Raw genomic sequence first — 21,743 nt, forward strand, 5'->3', positions numbered from 1 at the left:
CTAAATACACATAGAACAAAAAATGGCTCTAATGGCACCACTGGGCAAAGATGATTTTATGATACTGTGAACATTTTGGTCTCCTTTGTAGGCCAACACTAAGCTATGAGATATTGCTGTTCATCCTTCATTTCTAAAGAAGATCAATGACATCACAGGGTGATGTCTTGACTTGCTTGTAAATTGGATTTAAGTGAGGCAGAGTTGCACAAAATCATCAGACCCGCTCTCTCTTCCAGAGTCATCAAAGTCCAGTGCCAAGACAAAAGTCAAGACGACTTTTATAAGCCATAAGATATATACAAATTGACTTCTTTGTGCTATTTGAACTGTGCCTAAAATAAGCTGTTAGATGAATATTAAAGTATATCATTTTATACATTATATAACTACATAAGGACTCCACACTTTATTATTACATGGCACACTTGAGGTTCAGATATATCTTAGTTGGAAGACCCTTTCTGCTCAAGTGATACAGATCATGGGTTTCTATGTTACTATTCTAGAATAGGATTATAATTTGTGGTTGGTTACAATGTTACAAATGTGCTTATATTTGTCCTTGTCTCTCCTGTATTATAAAATGCAAGCTCCTTGCAAGTGGTAATTGTCTCATTCATTCTATTTGCATTCCCAATGTCTAGCTAGCACAGTGCTAGAATACAGCAGGTAATAAATACTTGTTTGGTTGACTGAATACATTAATAGAAAATTGAACAGCGTTTACCCTACAGCAAGTTGTTCACTAAACTAGCAATGTAGATATGTAGCTACCCAGGCACAGGATCCACCTAGAGGGACTCAATAAAGGAACCGTGTTAGTGATTTGACCTTAAATTATGAGATTATCAAATAGTTGCTCTGTTCTTAGACTACACTGTTGAAAATGAAGTTTTCAGTGAGTTACATTCAGTGAGTTACATTCTGGTGATGACTTGGAGGGCAAAAGGAATCAAAACTGGTCATAATGAGAAATAACGTCGAGTGTGGAGGGAAACTGGCATTAACCATTAAAGAAAATACACACACATACATACATACATACATACACAAAAAGTTAATCTTAAGAAGGCATGGAAATTAAGAGAAAATAAATTCCAGTTCTTTCAAATTCCCAAGTAAATGACAAAATAAAAGATAGGAACTATTACCATGCCATATATGAAAGACAGGTGCTGGTAGAGAGGAAGAAATGATGTCATTTTGAAGAACAGGTTCAGAAAGGAAGAGAAACTAAAAGGAAAAGACAGGTTATGCTGACTAACCCTGCAGGAATAAATAGATAGCCACAAAGGAATATATTATTTAACTTACAAAAAGTTCTGAAAGTCAAGTACAGCAGCTGTTTGGAAAGATTTCTACAGGGAAAATGAAATGGCCTAAATAAGAGTAAACCATATTCAGTTAAGGATAATAGAAAAGCCTCTCTTTGAGAAATATAAGTATGAGGAAATCAATGAAAAAATGAAAAGATTTAAATGAACAGATGCAGAGTAAAGTAAGCAGAATAATATATGCAATTATAAAAATGTAATTTAAAATCACAAAAAAAGGCAACTGAATAAATGTAGTGACCAATATTAAACCCACAGGTCTAATGACTACAAAGGAAAAATGGGGCCAATAAGAACAGATACATTTGCTGGACTGATCAATTTTGCTTAAATATTTTCTTTGGTACAAAGGAAGATCGAGAAGCAGGAGTTCAGACAGGCTAAGGGTAGTGGCTATGATGTTAAAAAAAAAATCAACATTTAACAAGTTTAAGCTGCTTTCTCAGCTCCTATTAGTCTGCTGGATGAGAGAGGAGCAACCTGACAGGGTGTCATGTGACTACAAAGAATAAAGTTTCCCCCTGACTAGGAAGCCAGCACTAGGAAGTCAAAAAGGATCCTACTTTATCAGAGACCTAAGGAGCTGAGAGAAAAGCACTAGCTTGGACTCAGGGTAGAAGTAGGAAGAACTTATTCAGAGAAATTTAAGCTGACTTGAAAAGAATTCAAAGTGTCAAGCTGGGTCAAACTAAAAAGAAACTTAAGACTATATACCTGCTACATACTATTTTTCTTACCTATAGATAGAAATTACTCTAAAATCCCTATACACAATGGTAGTAAAATTAAAATGGTCTATACACCCTAACCAGGATGACTGATTCTATGCTGTACTAAAGAAACTAAAGGAGCACCAATGGAGAAAAGTGCTCAGTTTCCAGGTGGTAGTCTTTGGACAAGAGACCCAAACACTTTAATGATGGTAAGCAAAGAGTTAGCAGTAGAAAACCTTCTGTTTAGGTGTCATTTTATCAGCTGAGTTCAACCTATTTTTTTCTCTAGTTATGGTCTAAAAAGCAAAATTCAAATTTCTTGACGCCTTAGGAAAGGTTCCAGATTTAAACAGAATTTCTAACAAATATTAGGTGTTTGTAATTCATAAGTTGACAAAAACAGTTATGACGGGGATAATAAAATTTCACTTTATAACTGTTACATTTGCCATCTAAAATGTGATTTGTCAGTATTATATAACAATCTTTTCAGCACATGTACTGAATAAATCAGTGATTCACTATAGTCAATTCTACTATTACTGATAAGTATTTGAATCATTTATACATTACTGAAACCTCTTTATTACTAAGATGCCCTTTCTAATTAGAGCTAAATATTGGGTACAGTAAGTACTTACAGGGACATTAACTGCATACTGCAGTCCTTGAGGAAGCCTGTCCTGTGTCTCCATCTCATCATCATTTTTCACTGTCTCCTCATGGACCATGAGTTCATCATGTGAAATCATCTCCTGTGGTCGCATTTCACTTTCTTGTAACACTTCATCTGCTGCAAGGATATCTTGATGTGGCAAACTCCGATCTTGAAGCACTGCTTCCTGTAGCTCTCCAGATACTGCAGATTGGTCAGATACTCCACCCATTACAACCATCGCCCTGGAAGACTGCATTTCGTCTATGCCGCCACATTTAAGAAATAATCCTTCCAATTTGTCTTCAATGTTCATGCTTAAGTGTAACTGCCTAAAAAGATCAAGTTTAGCAAATGGGCATATGAAATCAGTTTTACATGTCCACTTGATTAATGTTTAAGTTTCAAAATGTCAAATGTACAAGCTATTAAATTACCTCCTAGGAACAACCTATTCACTCATGCTTCAATTAAAAATATTTGTACATGTAGCTCTCAACTGCCTGTAATTTTAAAATTATATAAAAACAAATCTGCAAGAGAAGATAGACAGAAGAGCCTAAGATTTTCATCCCTAGTATAAAGCTTAAATCTTGAATCAATTCACTAATGAAAAATGAGCTTGATTACATATCACAAATCCATCATGCTGGAAAAAAAAAAAAGGAAACCCTAGTAACTAATGGAGAGCGGCTTGAAATCTGAATAACAGGTATATTTTTAGAACAAAAACTATTGTTCTCACAATTACATATTACCAGTAATAAACACTACTGCCAATGGTGTACTTCAATACAATCAAACTCATCCAAGTCGAAAACAGAAGAAAAGTTTGGCTCCTAAAGGTTTAAGGGTTTATCTCTGAAACCGCATTTTTGTAAATCTCTATGCTTTGACAGATTCATTTCACTGATATGAATATGGTGTTAAAAACATGCATCACTAAATGAATTATGTATGTTCACATAATTCTGATAGGTGGTTATCATTAGAAATTAGGAATCATATATCATCTAAGATTCATTACCTATGGAAGTTTGCAAAGATCAAATTTAGTTAAAACTAAAGTTTTAGATCAGGGATCTAAATTTGGTTTCTCTGAATGTATACTTAACTCTGCACTGATATTTAACCTGATAACAAGCATCATTATTAGTCGTTTATCTTTTTTATTCTTCTGTTTCTTCATCAAAGACAAGAACAAAAACATACAAAAATAAATCCAAGAATGAATTAGAAGAGGGAGAGGGAAAGCTCATACAAGCACAGAACTAAGTTGTCTAGTCCTGAGGGTAGGAAAAACATTTTCGAAATTTGTGAATTGTGTTTCTACTTAGCTTATTATTCCCCAAAATAATTATTAAGTAAAGGCTTCTGTCACGATCACAGCTATCAGTATGTAAGTGGTGAGTCTATCTCCCAGTGGGGATTTATGAAGTCAAACACTAAAGAAAGTTAAACATATTTTCATTACCATGGTGAAAATTAAGGTAGAAACCTTTACTTAATTGAACAAGCAACTCAAAAAAGTTATCATTAGCAACAGCAAGCCAAATAAAACAAAATTTACTAATATTTCCTTTCTTCATGCCAAACAGAAGGATAGAGACTTGTCCTATGATTTCATCGGCATAAGGTTCCTACGGGTGAGGAAACATACCCTACTAATGCAATTTGGCATCTTTTTTCAATTTATAGTCTTAGAGAACTGGTTAGAGTACCAAGAAGTCAAGTGATCTGCCTAGGGTGATATAACCAATTTATGTTAGAGACAATTCGTGAACTCAGGTATTCCTCACTCTGAGGTTCTCTCTCTGTCCACTATTTCATAATGCCACTTCTGTATTTACATGAACAACAGAAGAACAGAAATCCAATTCCATCTTTAAAAATCATACGATACAGGGGCAGCTAGGTGGGGAAGCAAATAGAGCACCAGCCCTGTTCTTAGGAAGACCTGAGTTCAAATCTGGCCTGAGACACTTGACACTTAACTAGTTGTTTGACCCTTGGGAAAGTTACTTAACTATGACTCCTCGCAAAATAAATAAATAAATAAATAAATAAATAGATAACTGCATGAATAAATAAATAGATAGATAAGCAGATAAATAGATAAATAAATGAATGAATAAATAAATAAAGAGATGAATCATAAGGTACCACAGAAATCTGAAATCAAAGGAATAAAGCTTAAGTTTTACAGCCAAATAAGCACTTCATTTTCAAGTAGGGTAAAACTTCATTTAATCAATGTGAGGCATTCCTGGCTTAGTGGGTAGAGATGGCCTTACAATCAGGAAGAACTGGATTCAAGTCCTGCTTCTGACACATCCTAGCTATGTAACCCCTAAGCATACCACTTAATTCTCAGTGTTCTAGTAAACTCTCTAAGACCATAAATGGGCAGAAGGTACTTGCCTGGTTGAAGAAATGTCCTTATCTGGGAGTTTCCTCTATCAATGAAATCCCAGGTCCAGCCTCTTTCTTTCTCTAACCAATATCACGGGGAATGAGGTCTCTAACTAAATGAAGCTTAATTCTTTAACTGCTGAAATTTCAGCATTCATTTTTATCCTTTTAAATGAAAATCTTTCCAAAATACATACACATTTCACTACCTCTTATAGGGAATACAAGCTAGTTATAACTTACAAACAAACACTGTACAAACATTTGAGTTTGCCCCACTCCCTTCAAATGGAGCTCCAAATTGCTGCTACTACAGGAGCATCTGTTGGTAATGTTGAGCTTTTAGAAAATCTGTGAGGCTGTAAAATGGACGAAGGGTAGAAGTTCTAAAAAGCAGAAACGTCTCAGTAGAATGACCTTTAGGATATATGTATAATCTGGTAAAAAAAAATTTTCCTGAGTTTTTTTGTTTTTTTTTAACTTCACTCGCTGTACTGCCTGAAATTCTACCACTCAGAAATCTTTTTAAGGGGTAACAAGTATCCTTTAAAAATTCAAATATTCTTTGGTGAATTATGGAGTTTTCAATAAGTCATACCTTAATGGGAATTAGTTCTATCAGACTGTTATCATCTTAATATCAAGTTTTGATAATCTGCACTGAGAAAGTAGTAATTTTGATTAAAGGTGAAGAGGTGATAGGTAAATTTTTTTAGCATTGGAGGAGATTTGAACACACCTGGATTGAGTGCACATTAGGGGCTTGGAGCAACCTGATAGCATTGGACACTCAGAAGCCTGAAAAAAATGTGAAAAGTATTCACTTATTTTAAATTTTTGCCTAGGGTTAACTCTGGTCTGAGATGAAGGGGAAGAAATTCCCTTTCACATCCAATCAATTACATCATGGGTTAAAAAGGGTTTTGTGAGTTAGCCTCAGAATTGAACCACATTTTATAACATTGTTTTATCAAGAAAACACATTCCAAGTTTCAATTGACTGACAGAGTTCTCAAACACAATCTATTCATAAGTTGGGGGCTTCCTATTTAACGAATTTTAACTTTGGTAACTTTTTGAAGTTTTTATGAACATCAATTATTGAACTGTACTCTATAAAATATCCCTTTAAAACTAAAAGCACAAATAGGGAGGTTTTAAATGGTCCTAAACTTTCCTAATTTTTAGTCTTTTATTTATAGTTTATATTTATCACAGATACAGCTAGAAGGGCCCTCGAGGGCTACCATGTCCAATCTCTATTTTACCAATGAGGAAACTGAGGCCCATGAAAGCTAAGTGACTTGTTCAAGGCACTATAGATGGTAAGCACTAGATGTAGGATTTGAATCCAGGGCCCCTGCCTCCACAGTACTCAGACTTCCACTGTATCATCATGATGTCTCCTTTACTGTCAGGTAGTCAATGGTTTCTGCTAGGTTGAATAAAAAAAAGATGACTTTAGAATATCAATTATTACTCCATATACCTGAGGAATATACCTATTTTTCAGAGAAACCTTAACATCGAAAGTTTCTATATGGTCACCATTTCACTTAGACTAGCTCAACTCCCTCCCTCTCCCTTCCCTTACTTAATGGCAGGAATAAAAAAAGAAAAAGAAAAACTGAGGAGATACTAGAAAGGAGAAATATAGAAACTACAAACAAAAAAAAGTGATAGCTACATTTGACAGGTAGGCAATGGAAAGGAAGCAAGACCAGTACAATAGAAACTCTTTGAGAGGTAGAACTGTTGTTTTGTCTTTGTCTCTCTAAGGTATAGAACAACGCCTAGCACGCAGTAGATACTTAATAAACGTCTACTGAGTGAATGAAGGCCAGCACTAGAGGAAAAAAATGCCATGAAGGGTAAATCTGCATTTGGTCCAATTGTATTTCCTTTTCTTTGCCACTGCCTCCCTCCCAGTTCCCAATCCTCTCAAGTTGCTCTACAGCTCTCCAAAAGCAAGAAAAATCTAACATGCTCTTAAGAGCCCATTCACTCAATAACAAACATTTTTGTTGTTGTTCAGTCGTTTCAGTCATATCTGACTCTTCATGACCACACTGGGGGTTTTCTTGGCAAACATACTGGAGTGGTTTGCCATTTCCTTCTCCAGCTCATTTTACAGATGAGGAAACAGAGGCAAATATAATCAAGTGACTTGCCCTGGGTCATTTGGCTAGTGTCTGAGGCTGGATTTGAACTTTGGTCTTCCTATCTTCAGGCCTGCCACTCTATCCACCATTCCACCTAGCAGTCCCACAACATTTATTAAGCATCAACTAGGTGCCCAACACTGTGCTAAGTGATGAGTATACAAGAACAAGGCTAAACAGCCCCTGCCCTAGAGAAGCACCCATTCAAAACAAGGCAAACAACATACATAAATAAGGGTATAGAACAAGTATAAATAGTTACAAGATAACTTGAGAGATGGGCAGAGTAGGGGAGGTACTAGCTGATGGGTGAACCAGACATGGCTTGTTAGAGAAAGAGACACTTGCACACTTGAGTCCTAAATGAAACTAGGATTTCAAGATGTGGAGGTAAGAAGGAAGTGCCTTCCACCCTTCAGTGATAACATGGACAAAGGACAGTGTGTCATGTGGGAGGAATGAGAAGACAGCCAGAATGACTGGACCCTGGATTGCATGAAAGGGAGTAAGGTGTAATAATGGTGAAAAAGGCAGAGGGAGCCAAGTCTTGAGAGTTTTAAATGTCAAACAAAGGAATTTATACTTGATCCTGGAGGTAATTATAAGGAGCCACAGGAGTTTACTGATTAGTGAAATGACACAGTCAGACTTGCACTTTAGGAAAAGCACTGGTAGCTTTGTGGAAAACAGATTAAAGTGAGGAAGATAACTGAGGCAGGGATACCAGTGAGAGCTACTAGAATAATACAAGAAAGAAGGCCTGAATAAAGGTCACACCAAAACTCTCTCTTCTTTCCACACCAATCCCTGTCCCTCACAGACAAGAAGTCAAAACTTTCTTTGAAGCTTGACTACTGTTAGAAAAGCAATCTGATTTTTAACAAAGAATTTTTATAAAAAGGAAGAGAAAAAAGATTCAGCAAAACCAATCCATACATTTTTTCTCTTTCTCTTTTAAAGTCCTTTATAAGAGATGAGTCTCTGGAGGGGGAGGGGAAGGGATACTGGGGGAAGTCTAGGTGATATAAAAACAAGATATCATTAAAATCTACTTTAAAAAAAGCAATTTGAATATATTAATCTAACACAAAAGTAGGAATAAATTCCTTAACCTTCTATGTTTGGTTATATATTTGGTTAATCCAATGAATCTCTAACCAGAGGAATTTCAGGAGAGTGGGAAGATACTTTGGATATGTGTGTAAAAGAGTGACTCTCTGAAATGAAATCAGTTCAATTACTCCACCTATGTGTAAGGTTAACCTTGGGAAGGGAGAAGAATAAGGAGCATTTGCAGCCCAGTTGCTCCCTGAATAGGAATGAAAGGAAAAAACAGAGCCTGATAAAAAAGCTTTTCTGAGATCCTTCTGAAAATCCCTGGATCAATAACCCAGGCAGCCCATTGTTTAAGCAAGGAACATTCAAAGATCCTGGATGACAGGTATGCCAACTTCTAGACTGTAGAAGTCAATACAGGGCAGATAATGGGGCCCCAAGATTGACATGGTTTACAGTCAGCCACAGTACCTCTGCCATGGAAATTGACTACAATACTGTGATGTATATCTTCCCAGCAAAATTTAGGGTCCTTGAAAAGAAGGGCTGTTTCTTTTTTTCTCTCTGTTATCTCCGGCACCCAGCACAGGGGGAAAACATGCCATTCAGTTGTTTTTTTTCAGTTGTATCTGACTTCTTGATCCTGTATGGGATTTTCTTGGCAAAGATACTGGAGTGGTTTGTCATTTCCTTCTCTAAACATTTTACAGATGAGGAAACTGAAGCAAACAGGGTTAAGTGACTCACCCAGAGTCACACAGCTAGTTTCTGATGCCATGGCTGAGGCCAGATTTGAACTCAAATCTTCCTGCCTCCACGCCTGGCACTCTATCCACTGCAACACCGAGCTGCCCTATGTGAAAACATACTTGGTGATAATAATTTTGCTGAATTAAATCAAATTAAAAGGACAGTTTGGCCTTCAGGATATAAAGAGGAAATTGATGGGGGAAGCAAAATAGTAGCAAAGCAAAGGAAAGGAATGGGAATCGAAATAATGTTCTTTCTCCTTCCCTATCCCTGAGCTACTCATCTGTATTCTTCCTTAGCCAGAGAGTCAAGAAGGTTCCTGGAAGAGCTTTCCTTCTTTACTCCTCTCTCGGTACCAGGTTGTGGACACATTTGGTTTGGCCAGGTAAAGTTAATACCAATTATAGTCAATTATGGGAATTAACCACCATTAACACATAATTAGGAGCAGCTCGGTGGCACAACGGATAGAGTGTCAGGCATGGATGGCCTTAGACATTTACTATAGCTGTGTGAAGCCTTGGCAAGTCACTTAACCCTGTTTGCCTCCATTTCCTCATCTGTAAAATGAGCTGGAGAAGGAAATGGCAAACCACTCCAAGATCTTTGTCATGAAAATGAGGTCCCAAAGAATTAGACACAATTGAAAATGATTAAACAATAACACACAATCATAATATAACAATTATGTATACTTTTAAACATACAACTGATTAACTTTCTTTTAAATTAAAACATCTACTGCCCATTTCTGCTCAATCTTGAAGAGATATACCTACAACTTTTAAAATACAGAGGAAACAATAACTGTCAGCTATAACTTCTGGACCCCCCTTGCTATTCTACTACTATCATTCAGAAACTTTTCCTTTGAGGTTCACTCACTCCATCTAGATTAGGGGTTCTTAACCTGTGGTCTTTGAACTTGTTTTCTACAATATTTTGATAACTATTTCAATATAATTACTTTTTCACTTAAAAATATTATTCTGAGAAGGTATTCATAGGCTTCATAAGACTGCTAAAGGGATCCATGAAACAAAAAAGGTTAAGAACCCCTCATCTAGATCTTGATGTCAGTTACCAACCAGTCCACAAACAATTCTCCCTCCTTTCTCATGGAGCTCAGCACCTAATTCATAGTCTTCCTCTTCACTCCAATTCCTGCCCTTACACTTAGCGACTTCATTATAAAAGCTGATGTCCCCCTAAACTGTTTCTTAGTTCATCAACCTAATCCCATGATATGCATCCTCAGTCACACACAGTCATACACACCCTTGACTTCATTATTATTTACAAGTATTCCAGTTCCGTGATATTGAACTGTGACCACAGCCTCCCATCCTTTCATCTCTCCCTGTGCTTCATTAATCTCCTAAATTTATTCTCCATCCTCCCCAAGACCTCTAGTCAACCTCATCCCTACCTGTTTTCCGAAGACATCATCCCTACTCTAGCCTCACTTTCACCCCTTTGAAATTTTAACTTAATCAGTTTAATTTCATGCAGTCATCTACCCTCAAAATTTCCAAACCTCAACCTGGAATTGAGTAATCCCAGTCTTCTCTGCTATTACCACTTGGTAGCCTACTGAACAATTCTAAACAAAGTCATATGACTATACTTACTCAGTTCGCTACAATTTTGTTATCAAATTTCAACAATGTCCTCATTACTTTATGCTAATCCTTTTATTCTTCCCAGTCTTGAGTCCCTACCAAATAAACCACCATAGCTCTCTTCTCTCCAAAAGTCACCAAAAGCAGCTCTGGTCCCCCTTCCAGAAGAAAAGTTTGTTTCATACCTTACTAAAAAATACTGAGGGCATCTATTGCAAGCTCCCTCTTCTACTCAATTCCTCATTTCAAATCCCCTCAAGGTCAACCCCTCTTTCTCTTCTTTTGTTCTAGTCTCAAAGGAATAAGTATTCCTTCTTGCTAAGGCTAGCTCCTCTTCTTATTCCTTCAATTCTATCCATTCATATCTCCTCCAGTAATGTCCCCCTTCAAGCATTCCCTCTAATTTTCTATCTCACCCATTAGTTCCATCTCTGATAGCTATACTATAAAAAGGTCAAGATCCCCTCTCATCCATAACAAACCATCACTTGATTTTATCATCTCCCTTAAGTAATGTATGTGGTATGGGTATGTGTATGAAGCCTTCCTTTTACAGACAAACTCCTAGAAAGAGCTTTAACTGAGAGCTATTAAGAGCTATTAAGCACTCATTGCCTTAACTTCCTTATATCCTACTCATTTCACAATCTCTTAAAATCTGGCTTCCAATACCATTATTCAACTGAAATTGTTCTAAAAGTCACTATCAATCTCTTAAATTGTTAAATCCAATGGATTTTTCTCATCTCTCATCCTTCTTGACCTCTTTCTAACATCTGATAGTGTTGAGCACCCCCTCTTCCTAGAAAGGATCTCTTTCCTATGTTTTCAGGACACTGCTCTTTCCTAGTTCTCTTCCAACCTGCCCAATTGTTTTTTCTTGGTATCCTTTGATAGATTATCATTCATGTTCCAACCCCTGTGTGAAAGTCATATTCCAGGGCTCTGTCCTGGACTCTCTTCTATTCTCTCTCTATGCTCTCAGTGGTCTAATCATCTCCCAAGTATACAATTATCCTCTCTATGGAAAAGATTCTCATTCTAAACATCAGCACTCATCTATCTCCTAAATTCCAGTCCCACATTACCAACAGTTTGCTTGACATTTCCCCTTGGATGTGCCATTGACATCTCAAATTTAACACGTCCAAAAAAGAGTTCAAATCTTCCAACTCAACCCACGCCTCTAATTTTACTATTTCCTTTGAGACTACTATTATCACCCAGGTTCACAACTCCAAAATAACTCCATTTTCAGTCTCTCTCCCTCATTCCCCATATCCAATCAGTTCCCAAGTCACATCAATTCTACCTCAATACACTGTTCTCATCTGTCTTCTCTCCATTCATATAAATACCATTCTGGTTCAGTCCCTCATCAACTCTTCCCTAAACTACTGTAAGAACCTAACTGGTCTTCCTACGTCTCCAATTCAATAGGTACAGTGCTACCAAATTGATATTCCTAAAGTACAGTTTGGATGATGATACTTTCCTGTTAAAGAAGTTTCAGTGGTTTCTCTATTGCCTCTAGGATAAAATATAAATTCCACCATTTGGCATTTAAAAGTTCTTCACTATCAGGCTCCAACTTATCTTTCTAAACTGATTTTACATTAGTTTCTGGTTCATCTCTCCAGGGCCTGATAAAAAGAAGTAGAAGGATGGACAATGCTAGGACTTCTAATTTTCTCCAAGAATTTTTATAGCTGTTTATCTCTGTGCTTTCAACCTAGAAATGCTGTCACTTTGATCTGTACAAAGATTAACCCACCTGTAACTTAAGCTTATTCTTTATGCTAAGAGATCTAGAAAAATTTCAGATTTGCTTTTTCACCATAAGCCCTTTGTGTTTATAAATTATATTTTGTAAATTGTATGTGGCTCCTGAGTGATATTTCAAACTATCCTGAGAGTAACACTGATTATGTTACCAGCAACTACAGAGCAACAGTTCTACTTAATACTAGCAGCAACAGATGTTCAAAAATAACATGCAGATACTAGAATCACAGCTGAAAATATCAACACAACTATTACTATCTTGGCAATCTGCTAGCAAGCATCAGCTCTAACTTATATAACATACAATATTTTAATATTACAAGGATCCATGATTTCATCAATGTTGGATACTCCTTTCCTCTAAGGCAGATCATCAACCCATCCACACCTTAATAGATAGTATTCATGAGTTGCTATGGCTAAAAAGAAATCATCACTTAAATCAACTGGTAATAAGCTGCTTCAAACTTAGGTTGGTATTTCTATGAAAGTCAGTAAGTCTGAATTCAGACTAGCCTGTCTGAAACAATGTTTTACATTGTAATTAGGTCCCAGCTTGGCAGGCTAGGGCCTGGGCCCTGGCCCAGGTATAGTGGTATAGCCTTCAAGAACCTAGGGTGATCGCTTTATCACAGCGAGTCACTAGAGGTTGACTTTGGTGGATGGATAGATGCAGTGTAACAATGCTTTTTAAGCTAAAATAAAAGAATAAGTTTATGGGAGCGTGGTAAGAATGATTATTTTTAAAGTAGAGTATCTAGTCTTCCTCTACATATAACACACCAAAAATAACATACGAAGAACTCTTATGTATATTCTTTAATATAAATACTCATGACTAAAGCCATCCCAAGAGTTTAAATGTCAATGTGACTATATTTAGAGATGTGAAAAAAATCAAATATGTCAAATTGCATTTAAATATAACCACAGAATCATTTCAGGAATAGTTATACCACAAAGAACACAATAAACAACAGTTAAGGGTTCACAAATCATAAAAACATTAACAAGCTATCTTAATATATCAATATCTTTGATCAAAAGGCATGATTAAAATACTAATGGTAAAAGTCAGATAAAAAGTTATATTTTCATTGTTCTTATTAGCACAGCATTTGCATAATAATATCAAAATTTTAAAAACAAGTTCCTGACTGTTCATTTTGACTAGATATTCACCACTCAATGGTCATTTTAACATCCTACATGGTACTAATTAGGATTTGTGAAGAGAGATGAAATTAAATACCTAAAATATAACCTTTTTAAAAAAATATTAAATTTAGATTCATCTTGTGAAAGTTTACTTTAGCAGCACAGCCGTTAAAAGGCCAAATAAATGAGCTCCATGGCTTAGTGGAAAGAACATCTTACTTGGAATTAGAAGACCTAGATTAAGTGCCAGTTTTAACACTGATTAGCCATGTCCTTACTGGGGCAAATCATCGACCTCTTTGCACCCTAAGTTTCCTCATCTGTAAAATGAAAATAACAATACTTATACTACCTAGCTCAGAGAGTTATTGAAAGGGAAATAATTTGTTAACCTTAAAGTACTATATAAACAGGAGCTACTGTAAGTGCAATGATGCCTTTATTGTACTTTACATCTGCTAATAAAATACATAACATCTTATGACACCTAAGAATCATCTAAATCTGTGCATCAATTTGAAACTGAAAATATTATACAAAAATGGAATTCTGAAATTAATCCTTATCTAAATTCTAAATCAGGCACATACATAATGCATGATATAAAATAGAGTTGAATCTTAAAAGAAACTGACTTTCTATTTTTCAAATCTTTAATAAAATATAACAAAATTATAGTAAGATATTTGGGACCTGATTAAAAATATTTGATGTAGTTTATAGCACTAGCTATAAATTAACATTCAATACCACCTAAATATTTTATCTTTGAACTACTCAAAATATGTAATATCTTGTGGAATGAGTTAACAATTAGCTCTCTTACTAAAAATTTCTCCAAACACTTATGCCCATACAAGTTACTTCACACAAACAAAGCATTTGTGCAAATAAAAAGTATAAATGATCTGGTCAGTTGGTATACACTCCTAATAATTCCCTCTGTCTTCTTGACATCAGTCCTAGAAGTCTTTAGCCATTTAGCTAAGGTCAGTGAACCAGCATGGTGCATTTCAAACACCAACTCTCAGAACTCTATGAGTATATATTCTCAGGCTGAATTACCACAGCCTTAGCACATTTTCAAGTTTCTATCCACAGCCATCAATTAGCATATACTCAGGCAATAAAGATTAATTTTAATAAGTTTAAAGCAAAAGAAATGGAAAGTTAAATATAAGTAGTTATAAAATTTGTCTGCTATGTGCAAGGCACTATATGCTAAGAGCTTCTACATATATTACTTTATTTGAGACTCACAACACCGTAAGACAGGTGCTATAATTATTCCCATTTTACAGTTGAGAAAAATAAGGCAAACAAGTTAAGTGACTTGCTCTGTATCATATAGCTAGTAAGTGTCTAACACCAAATTTGAACTCAGGTCTTCCTGACAGGCCCAGTGTTCCAGCCAATGAACCACCAGCTGCCTCTAGAAGCAGAGAATAGATGGGCAAGGAGTACCAAGCAACAGCTAGGAACTAGGAAGAAAGAAAGAGACAGAGATGGAAAGGCATAGCCTAAAGTGAGTCCAGGGATGAGGAACCTGTAGCCTCAAGGCTACATGTGGCCCTCTAGCTCTTCAAATGTGGCTCTTTGATTGAATCCAAACTTCATAGAACAATTCCCTTTAATAAAAGGATTGGTTCTGTAAAATTTGGGACTCAGTCAAAAGGCCACACTGAAGGACCTAGAAGGCCACATGTGGCCTCAAGGCCACAGGTTCCCCATCCCTGGAACCAACAGTGATGGCATTAGGAAGAGGAGTTCCTATGACCATTAGCTACTCCAGGAAATGGGTTCTTTTTTTATTTTCAAGTTGCAACCAAGATACACATTTCAAACTTATACCATTTGAGTTACAAACATTTTTGTTAACATACTGATCAAATATAACCAAATATCTAAAACTGCATCAGTAATTATCCATCCTCCCAATCACCAAAAAGAAAAAAGAAAAACGAAAAACCTCTCAGATAAATCATTCCAAAGGTTTACAGATACTGAAGAGAAGCCCTCTTTACAAAAAAATCTATTATAAAGTCCAAATTTTCAACATTAAGTACAAATGCAAATAAATAACCAAAAAAAATAAGCTGTTAAAAGAAAGAATTATTTCTTAATCATAAAAAATAAAAAGTTAAAGTTACCTGAAACTATAGTAAAAAAACTAAAATTTCAAGGAAGGGGATGCTGTAGAGTTGAAAATGAAATCATGATGGAGTTCCCACCCTTTTCAGACTTAAGAAATCCTCTACACTTCTTTAATCACTTGTGCCATTCTATTCCTGCAAAACAACAAACAAACATACATATGAGTGTATACATATGCACATATATACATATACATATATGATATAAAAGTTTAAGCAATGTTATTATCAAGTTTTTTAAAACATCTGTAAGAGAACTTTGGGAAGGAAAACAAAATACATAAATACAATATGGAGAAATACTAGCAACATGCCAAAGAGGAACCCCTGGCATAGGGACCAAAGGGTCATCCTTGGAGTCAGGAAGACTTGGATTCAGGTTGCACTTCTACCACCTACTAACTCTTTATGACCCAGGGCAAGTTACAATCTTTGAGAGCTCCAAACTATGAATATAAGTTGCATGAGAGTTATTGAACTGTATTGGTAGAGAGAGTTTCCTCGTAAGCAATTTTCTTTCTTTTTTTTTTTTTTTTGGCTAGGCAATCAGGGTTAAGTGACTTGCCCAAGGTCACACAGCTAGCCAAGTGCCAAGTGAGCAATTTTCTTTCTTGAAGAATTCCCTACACATATGAAATCACAAGTCTGAACCAAAAAAAGAAAAGAAAATACTGCTGATATGAATCACAAACATACTATTGTGGAAGAAAAAGTAACTTGTGTATATAAATTCAGACACTATACAAAGTAATAGTAATGAAATAATCCTTTCATTGTTACTAGTACTGGGTAAATCTTTATTAGACTATTTTGTCTAATTCTGAATTCTGCTTTGAAGATAAAGAAATCTGGAGGAAAATCATTTAATGATATTTTAATGACAATTTAATGATAAAAAAATTTTTAATGGGTCTTACAAGAAAAATGTTAAAAGGACAAAGGAGTAGGTATGAGAACAATTTAAAAAGTCCCTGTTCCATATGTGTGGTTTGTTCTCATGTACAGCTCATATAGAATGTGCCATAAAGAAATAGTCATAGTGATAGACCCTAAAAATAACAAACAAGAGCTACTAACAGACAGAAGAGACACATATGGAAAGGGGTGCAGTTCACAGTCACGTTTATACTATTAAATAAGTATATCATCAGCAGGATAAACTTTGACTAGAAAGGAAGAGAAAAATGGGAAGAGCTATAATATGAAGAAGGATACCAGATGTTCTCCAAGATATATCATGGAAAAATATGATTAAACCAAGATAGAAGGGGCTCTCGAGCTAGGCATAAGAAGGATTTACTGAGAATTTACTGAAAATAAGCATTACTAAACACTGAAATGTATTAAAGAACACGAAATTTCCTATACTTGTGGTCTTTATATTAGATTCCCATCTTTCAGGAACAGTTTAACTGAATCCCTTGCCTGGAAGCAAGGGAATAAATTAGATATCTGAAGATCTCCATAATTCTACAATAACTCAGAACTAGAGAAAGGAAAAGAAATGACAAAAATGCTTTTCTAACAGTCTGCTATCAAAATGCTGCTATTGTGGAGCTTAGAAAAAAAACAAAAAACTACAATCTAAGCAACACTGACTTCACTGCTGTTCCTCACACAAGACTGTATTTCTCATCTTCAGTATTTTCACTGGCTGTCCCTCACACTTAAAATTCTTTTCCTCCTCATCTCCATTCCCTCACTTCCGTGGCGTCTTTCAAGTCTCAGCTTAAATTCCACCTTCTTTAAGAAACCTTTCCTGATCTCCCTAAATGATAGCACCTTCCCTAGGTTAATTATCTTCACTTTATACTGTAAATATCTTGTTTGTATATAGTTTTTTGCAATGTTATCTTCCCCGTTAGATTGAGGTCAGCAACTATTTTTGCTTTTTCATTGTAAACCTAGCACATAATATAGTGCCTAGCACACAGCAAGTGCTTTAAATGCTTATTGACTTATCTTAACTATTGACCATCTTAACTATCATTTTTCCATGCCTTTATTGCACATTCAGCCCCAAACAAACAGGTAAGACATAGGAAATATAAATCAAAAATGCAAACAAGAATTATAGGAAAAGTAGGAGGTGGGTTAATTAAAAAGGAAATTTGGAGTTATATAATGTAATTATATAACTATTTTTTTTTCATAGCATGAAAGGCTTTTATTCACTTTACAGATAACCTAAGTTCACATCCTCAAGTTTTCAAAGGTAATGTTAAAAAAAGTTTTGAGAAAAACTGCAAGAATTTTCATGCATTTATAGTCCATATGGGAATGTAAGCCTGAAATAGATATTTAAACACTTCAAGAAGGATGCTATGCTTAAAAATGTTTTACTTTCAAAAAACCAAAGTATATCATTCATATTCTGAAGTAGAAAAGGGGCTTAAATAAGGAAGGGGTTCAAAAATGATTTAAAATAATGTAAATATAAACAACTGAAGACAACTTCAATGCTATGCCCTAAAAAACTAATAATGTTAATTAAAATAGCATAAATGTTCTTATTTACATAGTCTCAGATTCATAATGTTCACACGGCCAGAGAGCTAGATGGTCAACAGCTGAATGTTTTTATAAAGGTTAATAAACTGTCTGACTTCCAAGATAAGTACTACTTAACATTTCTTATTTTTAACACAAATGTATATCTGAGTCTGTCCAATCTGTTACACGTAAAATCTAAGGGACAAATAAACCAGAATTGGCCTACCTCCATATAGTAGGCCAAGTAGATTCCCATTATGTCAAGTCTCTAGGCTGAGCTTCCAATCTGCTGCTTCCTCTCTTTATCCTATAAAAACATAAAAATACAGGTTAACCCCAAAGAGCACTGGGTAGATTTTCTAAAAAACTAAGAGAAAAACATTCTGTAGGAAAATCTTTTCACATGTTGTAGTTTATAAGATAAATTTGGTTTTGACTGACATTCTGCCCAAACCAAATTCATCTTAACTGATACCACACTAATAAGAGAATAAATGGCTATTTGAAACTAACTGAACTATTATTTTCTATTTGAATTTCATCTCAAACTTAATTCTTGACAGGAAAATAACCTTCTTTAAAATTTAGGTGATAAACTCACATCAATACATATTTTAAAACAATACTACTAAAATAATAAAGTCTTATAAGAAAATTAGTTCATAAAGGCCTGTAAGTCTAAAGATATTAGGAATTTACAGGTCCTAAATGGTTGTTTTTAGAAGTATAATTAAAAACCATATCAAGTGCTTAACATTTTCAAGCAGAAAGTATTAAGTCGTTTAATATGACTAAAACCACACTTGGATTTAAGCTATTATAGCTATTAAAAAAAAAGAAAGTCAGGCCATGAGCGTGAAACACAAAAGATTACAGAAACCTGACACCACATTTGCTTATGGAGATTTTTGTCAATTAAGAGAGGACTTTTTTCCTCAGTATGTAATATGTATCAACTTCAGCCTGAATTTGTGAGAATTTAGCAGTCTCAGAAAAAAAAGCATGCCTAATTCAGATATTTTCCTTTAGAAAACAATCAAGATTAATAGCAGAGCATTAGGAATAGTAGGCAGTCAATAAATATTCATAAACTTAAAGTAAAAAAAGCTAATATTTTAAAAATTATATTCAGAAAAAAGTTTAAAAAAGTAAATTTTAGGAAAAATAATGTATAACAGACTTATATAATTTTATCAGGATATTACAAGCACTAAGACCTTTATGATAAACATTTTCAGAGTCGTTTTTCAGTAATTCTGTTGCTAAACCATTATCTGTATAGATTCACTTCTTAAATTTAACTGGGTATTTTTTCATTATTCGGTATATGGAAGTTATGTTTTTATTAAGTATTCATTCACATGTAGGCTCTTCAGGACAAGCTCTTTTCTTTTTTCTTAGGAAAAGTTCTTTTCAACATGTTTTTAAGCTCTAGTTTGACACCATATACACCATTCCACTGTACCTGAAAGTCACAAAAATCCTTCTACACTAATAACATCAACTCTTTTCCAACACTAGCAGCAACCAAAACAAGGTGATATAAAATCATAAGCTCTTTGCTGTTGTGTTAATAGTTTATCAAGTAAATTATAGAAATTAACATAAAAATCTGCGTTTCTTCCAAATCACATGAAATGTTTAATTTTGGTTTTGCTATACTATTACTCATTCACTCCTGCATTAGGATCAATTCCATATTCTGCATTTAAGAACTGGTGGAAAATCTTGGATAATTGCCAGAATTTAGTGGAATGTTACATACAGTATCTTACTGGTCATGCTGAAATAAAAATTATGTTGCAAAACTTTAAAACATTAAAAAGGGATATAAAAAAACAACCAACCAGAAAATACAATGTAGTGGAAAGAGACTCAAAGTTCAAATCCAGTTTTACAACTTATTTTCTGTGTGATCTTGGTCACTTTACCTGAATCTTATCTTTATTTATCTTATTTATACATTCATTAATTTATCTATTTATCTTATCCTTATCTTTAAAATGATAAATCTCCTCAAAAATCCCTTACAGCTTTAATACCGTCAATCAAACTGCTGCATCCCAGCACTGGATTACTGATTTTTTTTTTTTTTGCTAAAAATGATGAGAAATTCAATATAACTATAATCATCAGATGTCATGGAGAATGTAAAATAGGGGATAATCTGCTGCAGGGAAAAAAATAAGGCAGAATCTGGAGTCAGAAAATTTATGTCTGAATCTCAGCTATGCCATTTACTACTTGCATGATTCTGTTTAAGTCACAACCTTCCTGGGCCTCAGTTTCCTCAACTATAAAAAGAGGGAGTTAAACTAGTTAGCCTCATTTTCCTCATTTGCAAAAGGAAATGATAATAGCACTTACCTCACAGGGTGTTGTAAAGATGAAATGGGAAAATATGTGGGAAGTGTTTTGCAAACCTTAAAGTGCTATGTAAGTATCAGTTAATATTATGTTGTTATTGTTATACAATGAAGTGACTAATTATGTGGAGAAGCTTATTCTGCTAAGTATACTCTCACAGAAAGTCTACTCCCTTTTAATGTCATTTTTTCATTAAAAGGAAAACCAACATTGACAGTGATAGCATATTAACATAGATGGGAAAAAGGAAAGCAAGGCAGACAGGATAAAAGCAACATGGTATTATTAAAGGACTTTAATAAGGTCCTTTTAGGACTTTATTAAAGGCTTAAATCAAATATCCATGTACCTGAGCAAAAAAATTAGAATCCATCTCCTATATGCTTCAACTTTTCCAACTAACATTTATCCCCCATAAGACTAAGCCACTCACATCCTGCCTCTTTCAAATGAACTATCAAGTCCCCTATTTGTGATTATCTCTTTCTGTTTCATTTCTTCTTGTATTTCTTCTCTCCTTCCTTTCACCTCTTTCCCCTTGCCCATTTCTCTCTCTGGCTCTCTATCAGGGTCCTGGGTTGGAATTTGTGCCACTGCAAGTGGACAATTTATCTAACAGCTAAACAAGTTTCTTCTCCCCACACTATCCCCACAGAGCAAATGGCCTACATTCTCTTATTAATTCCTGTTTATCAATTTATTATTCGATTCAAAGTTTTATTGTCTATTTCCCTGGTTACTCATTTTAAAGCCCAGAACAGTAGCAAACAAAGAATATGGACAAACAGTTGTATAGAAAATTGACACATATAGCACTTTAAATATCAAAGGTACTTTACATAATTTCATTTGAACCTCCTAACAATCCTGTGAAGCACATGCTGCAGGTACTATTATCTGCACTTTATAAATAAGGCTCCAAAAAATTAAGTGACTTGCAAAAGTGTCAGGATAATAAGTCAAATTAAATCCAAGCCTTTCTAGCTCCATTACTTCAAGCTATCGTTTATTTTCATATACATACTCACACACAAACTAAAATAGGAGTACCAATATTTTTTAACACAAATCAAAGTGGTC

At 34.9% G+C, this 21,743-nt stretch overlaps 1 protein-coding gene across 3 annotated transcripts in view; it reads right to left on the reverse strand.

The window, feature by feature from the left end:
- Positions 1 to 21,743, reverse strand: part of ZNF148 (zinc finger protein 148) — a 133,921-nt gene that overhangs the window by 81,506 nt on the left and 30,672 nt on the right. For all 3 annotated transcript variants that reach the window (XM_027845188.1, XM_027845189.1, XM_027845190.1), the window contains 3 exons: positions 18,523 to 18,603; positions 15,801 to 15,938; positions 2,692 to 3,037 (listed from right to left, as the gene is read on the reverse strand). In XM_027845188.1, coding sequence (XP_027700989.1) covers positions 2,692 to 3,021 — 330 coding nt within the window. In that variant the 5' untranslated portion in view covers positions 3,022 to 3,037; positions 15,801 to 15,938; positions 18,523 to 18,603. The remainder of the gene's footprint in view (positions 1 to 2,691; positions 3,038 to 15,800; positions 15,939 to 18,522; positions 18,604 to 21,743) is intronic.

This window comes from Vombatus ursinus, unplaced genomic scaffold (genome assembly GCF_900497805.2).
Source record: "Vombatus ursinus unplaced genomic scaffold, bare-nosed wombat genome assembly UNPS02014959.1, whole genome shotgun sequence".
NCBI classification, from domain to species: domain Eukaryota; kingdom Metazoa; phylum Chordata; class Mammalia; order Diprotodontia; family Vombatidae; genus Vombatus; species Vombatus ursinus.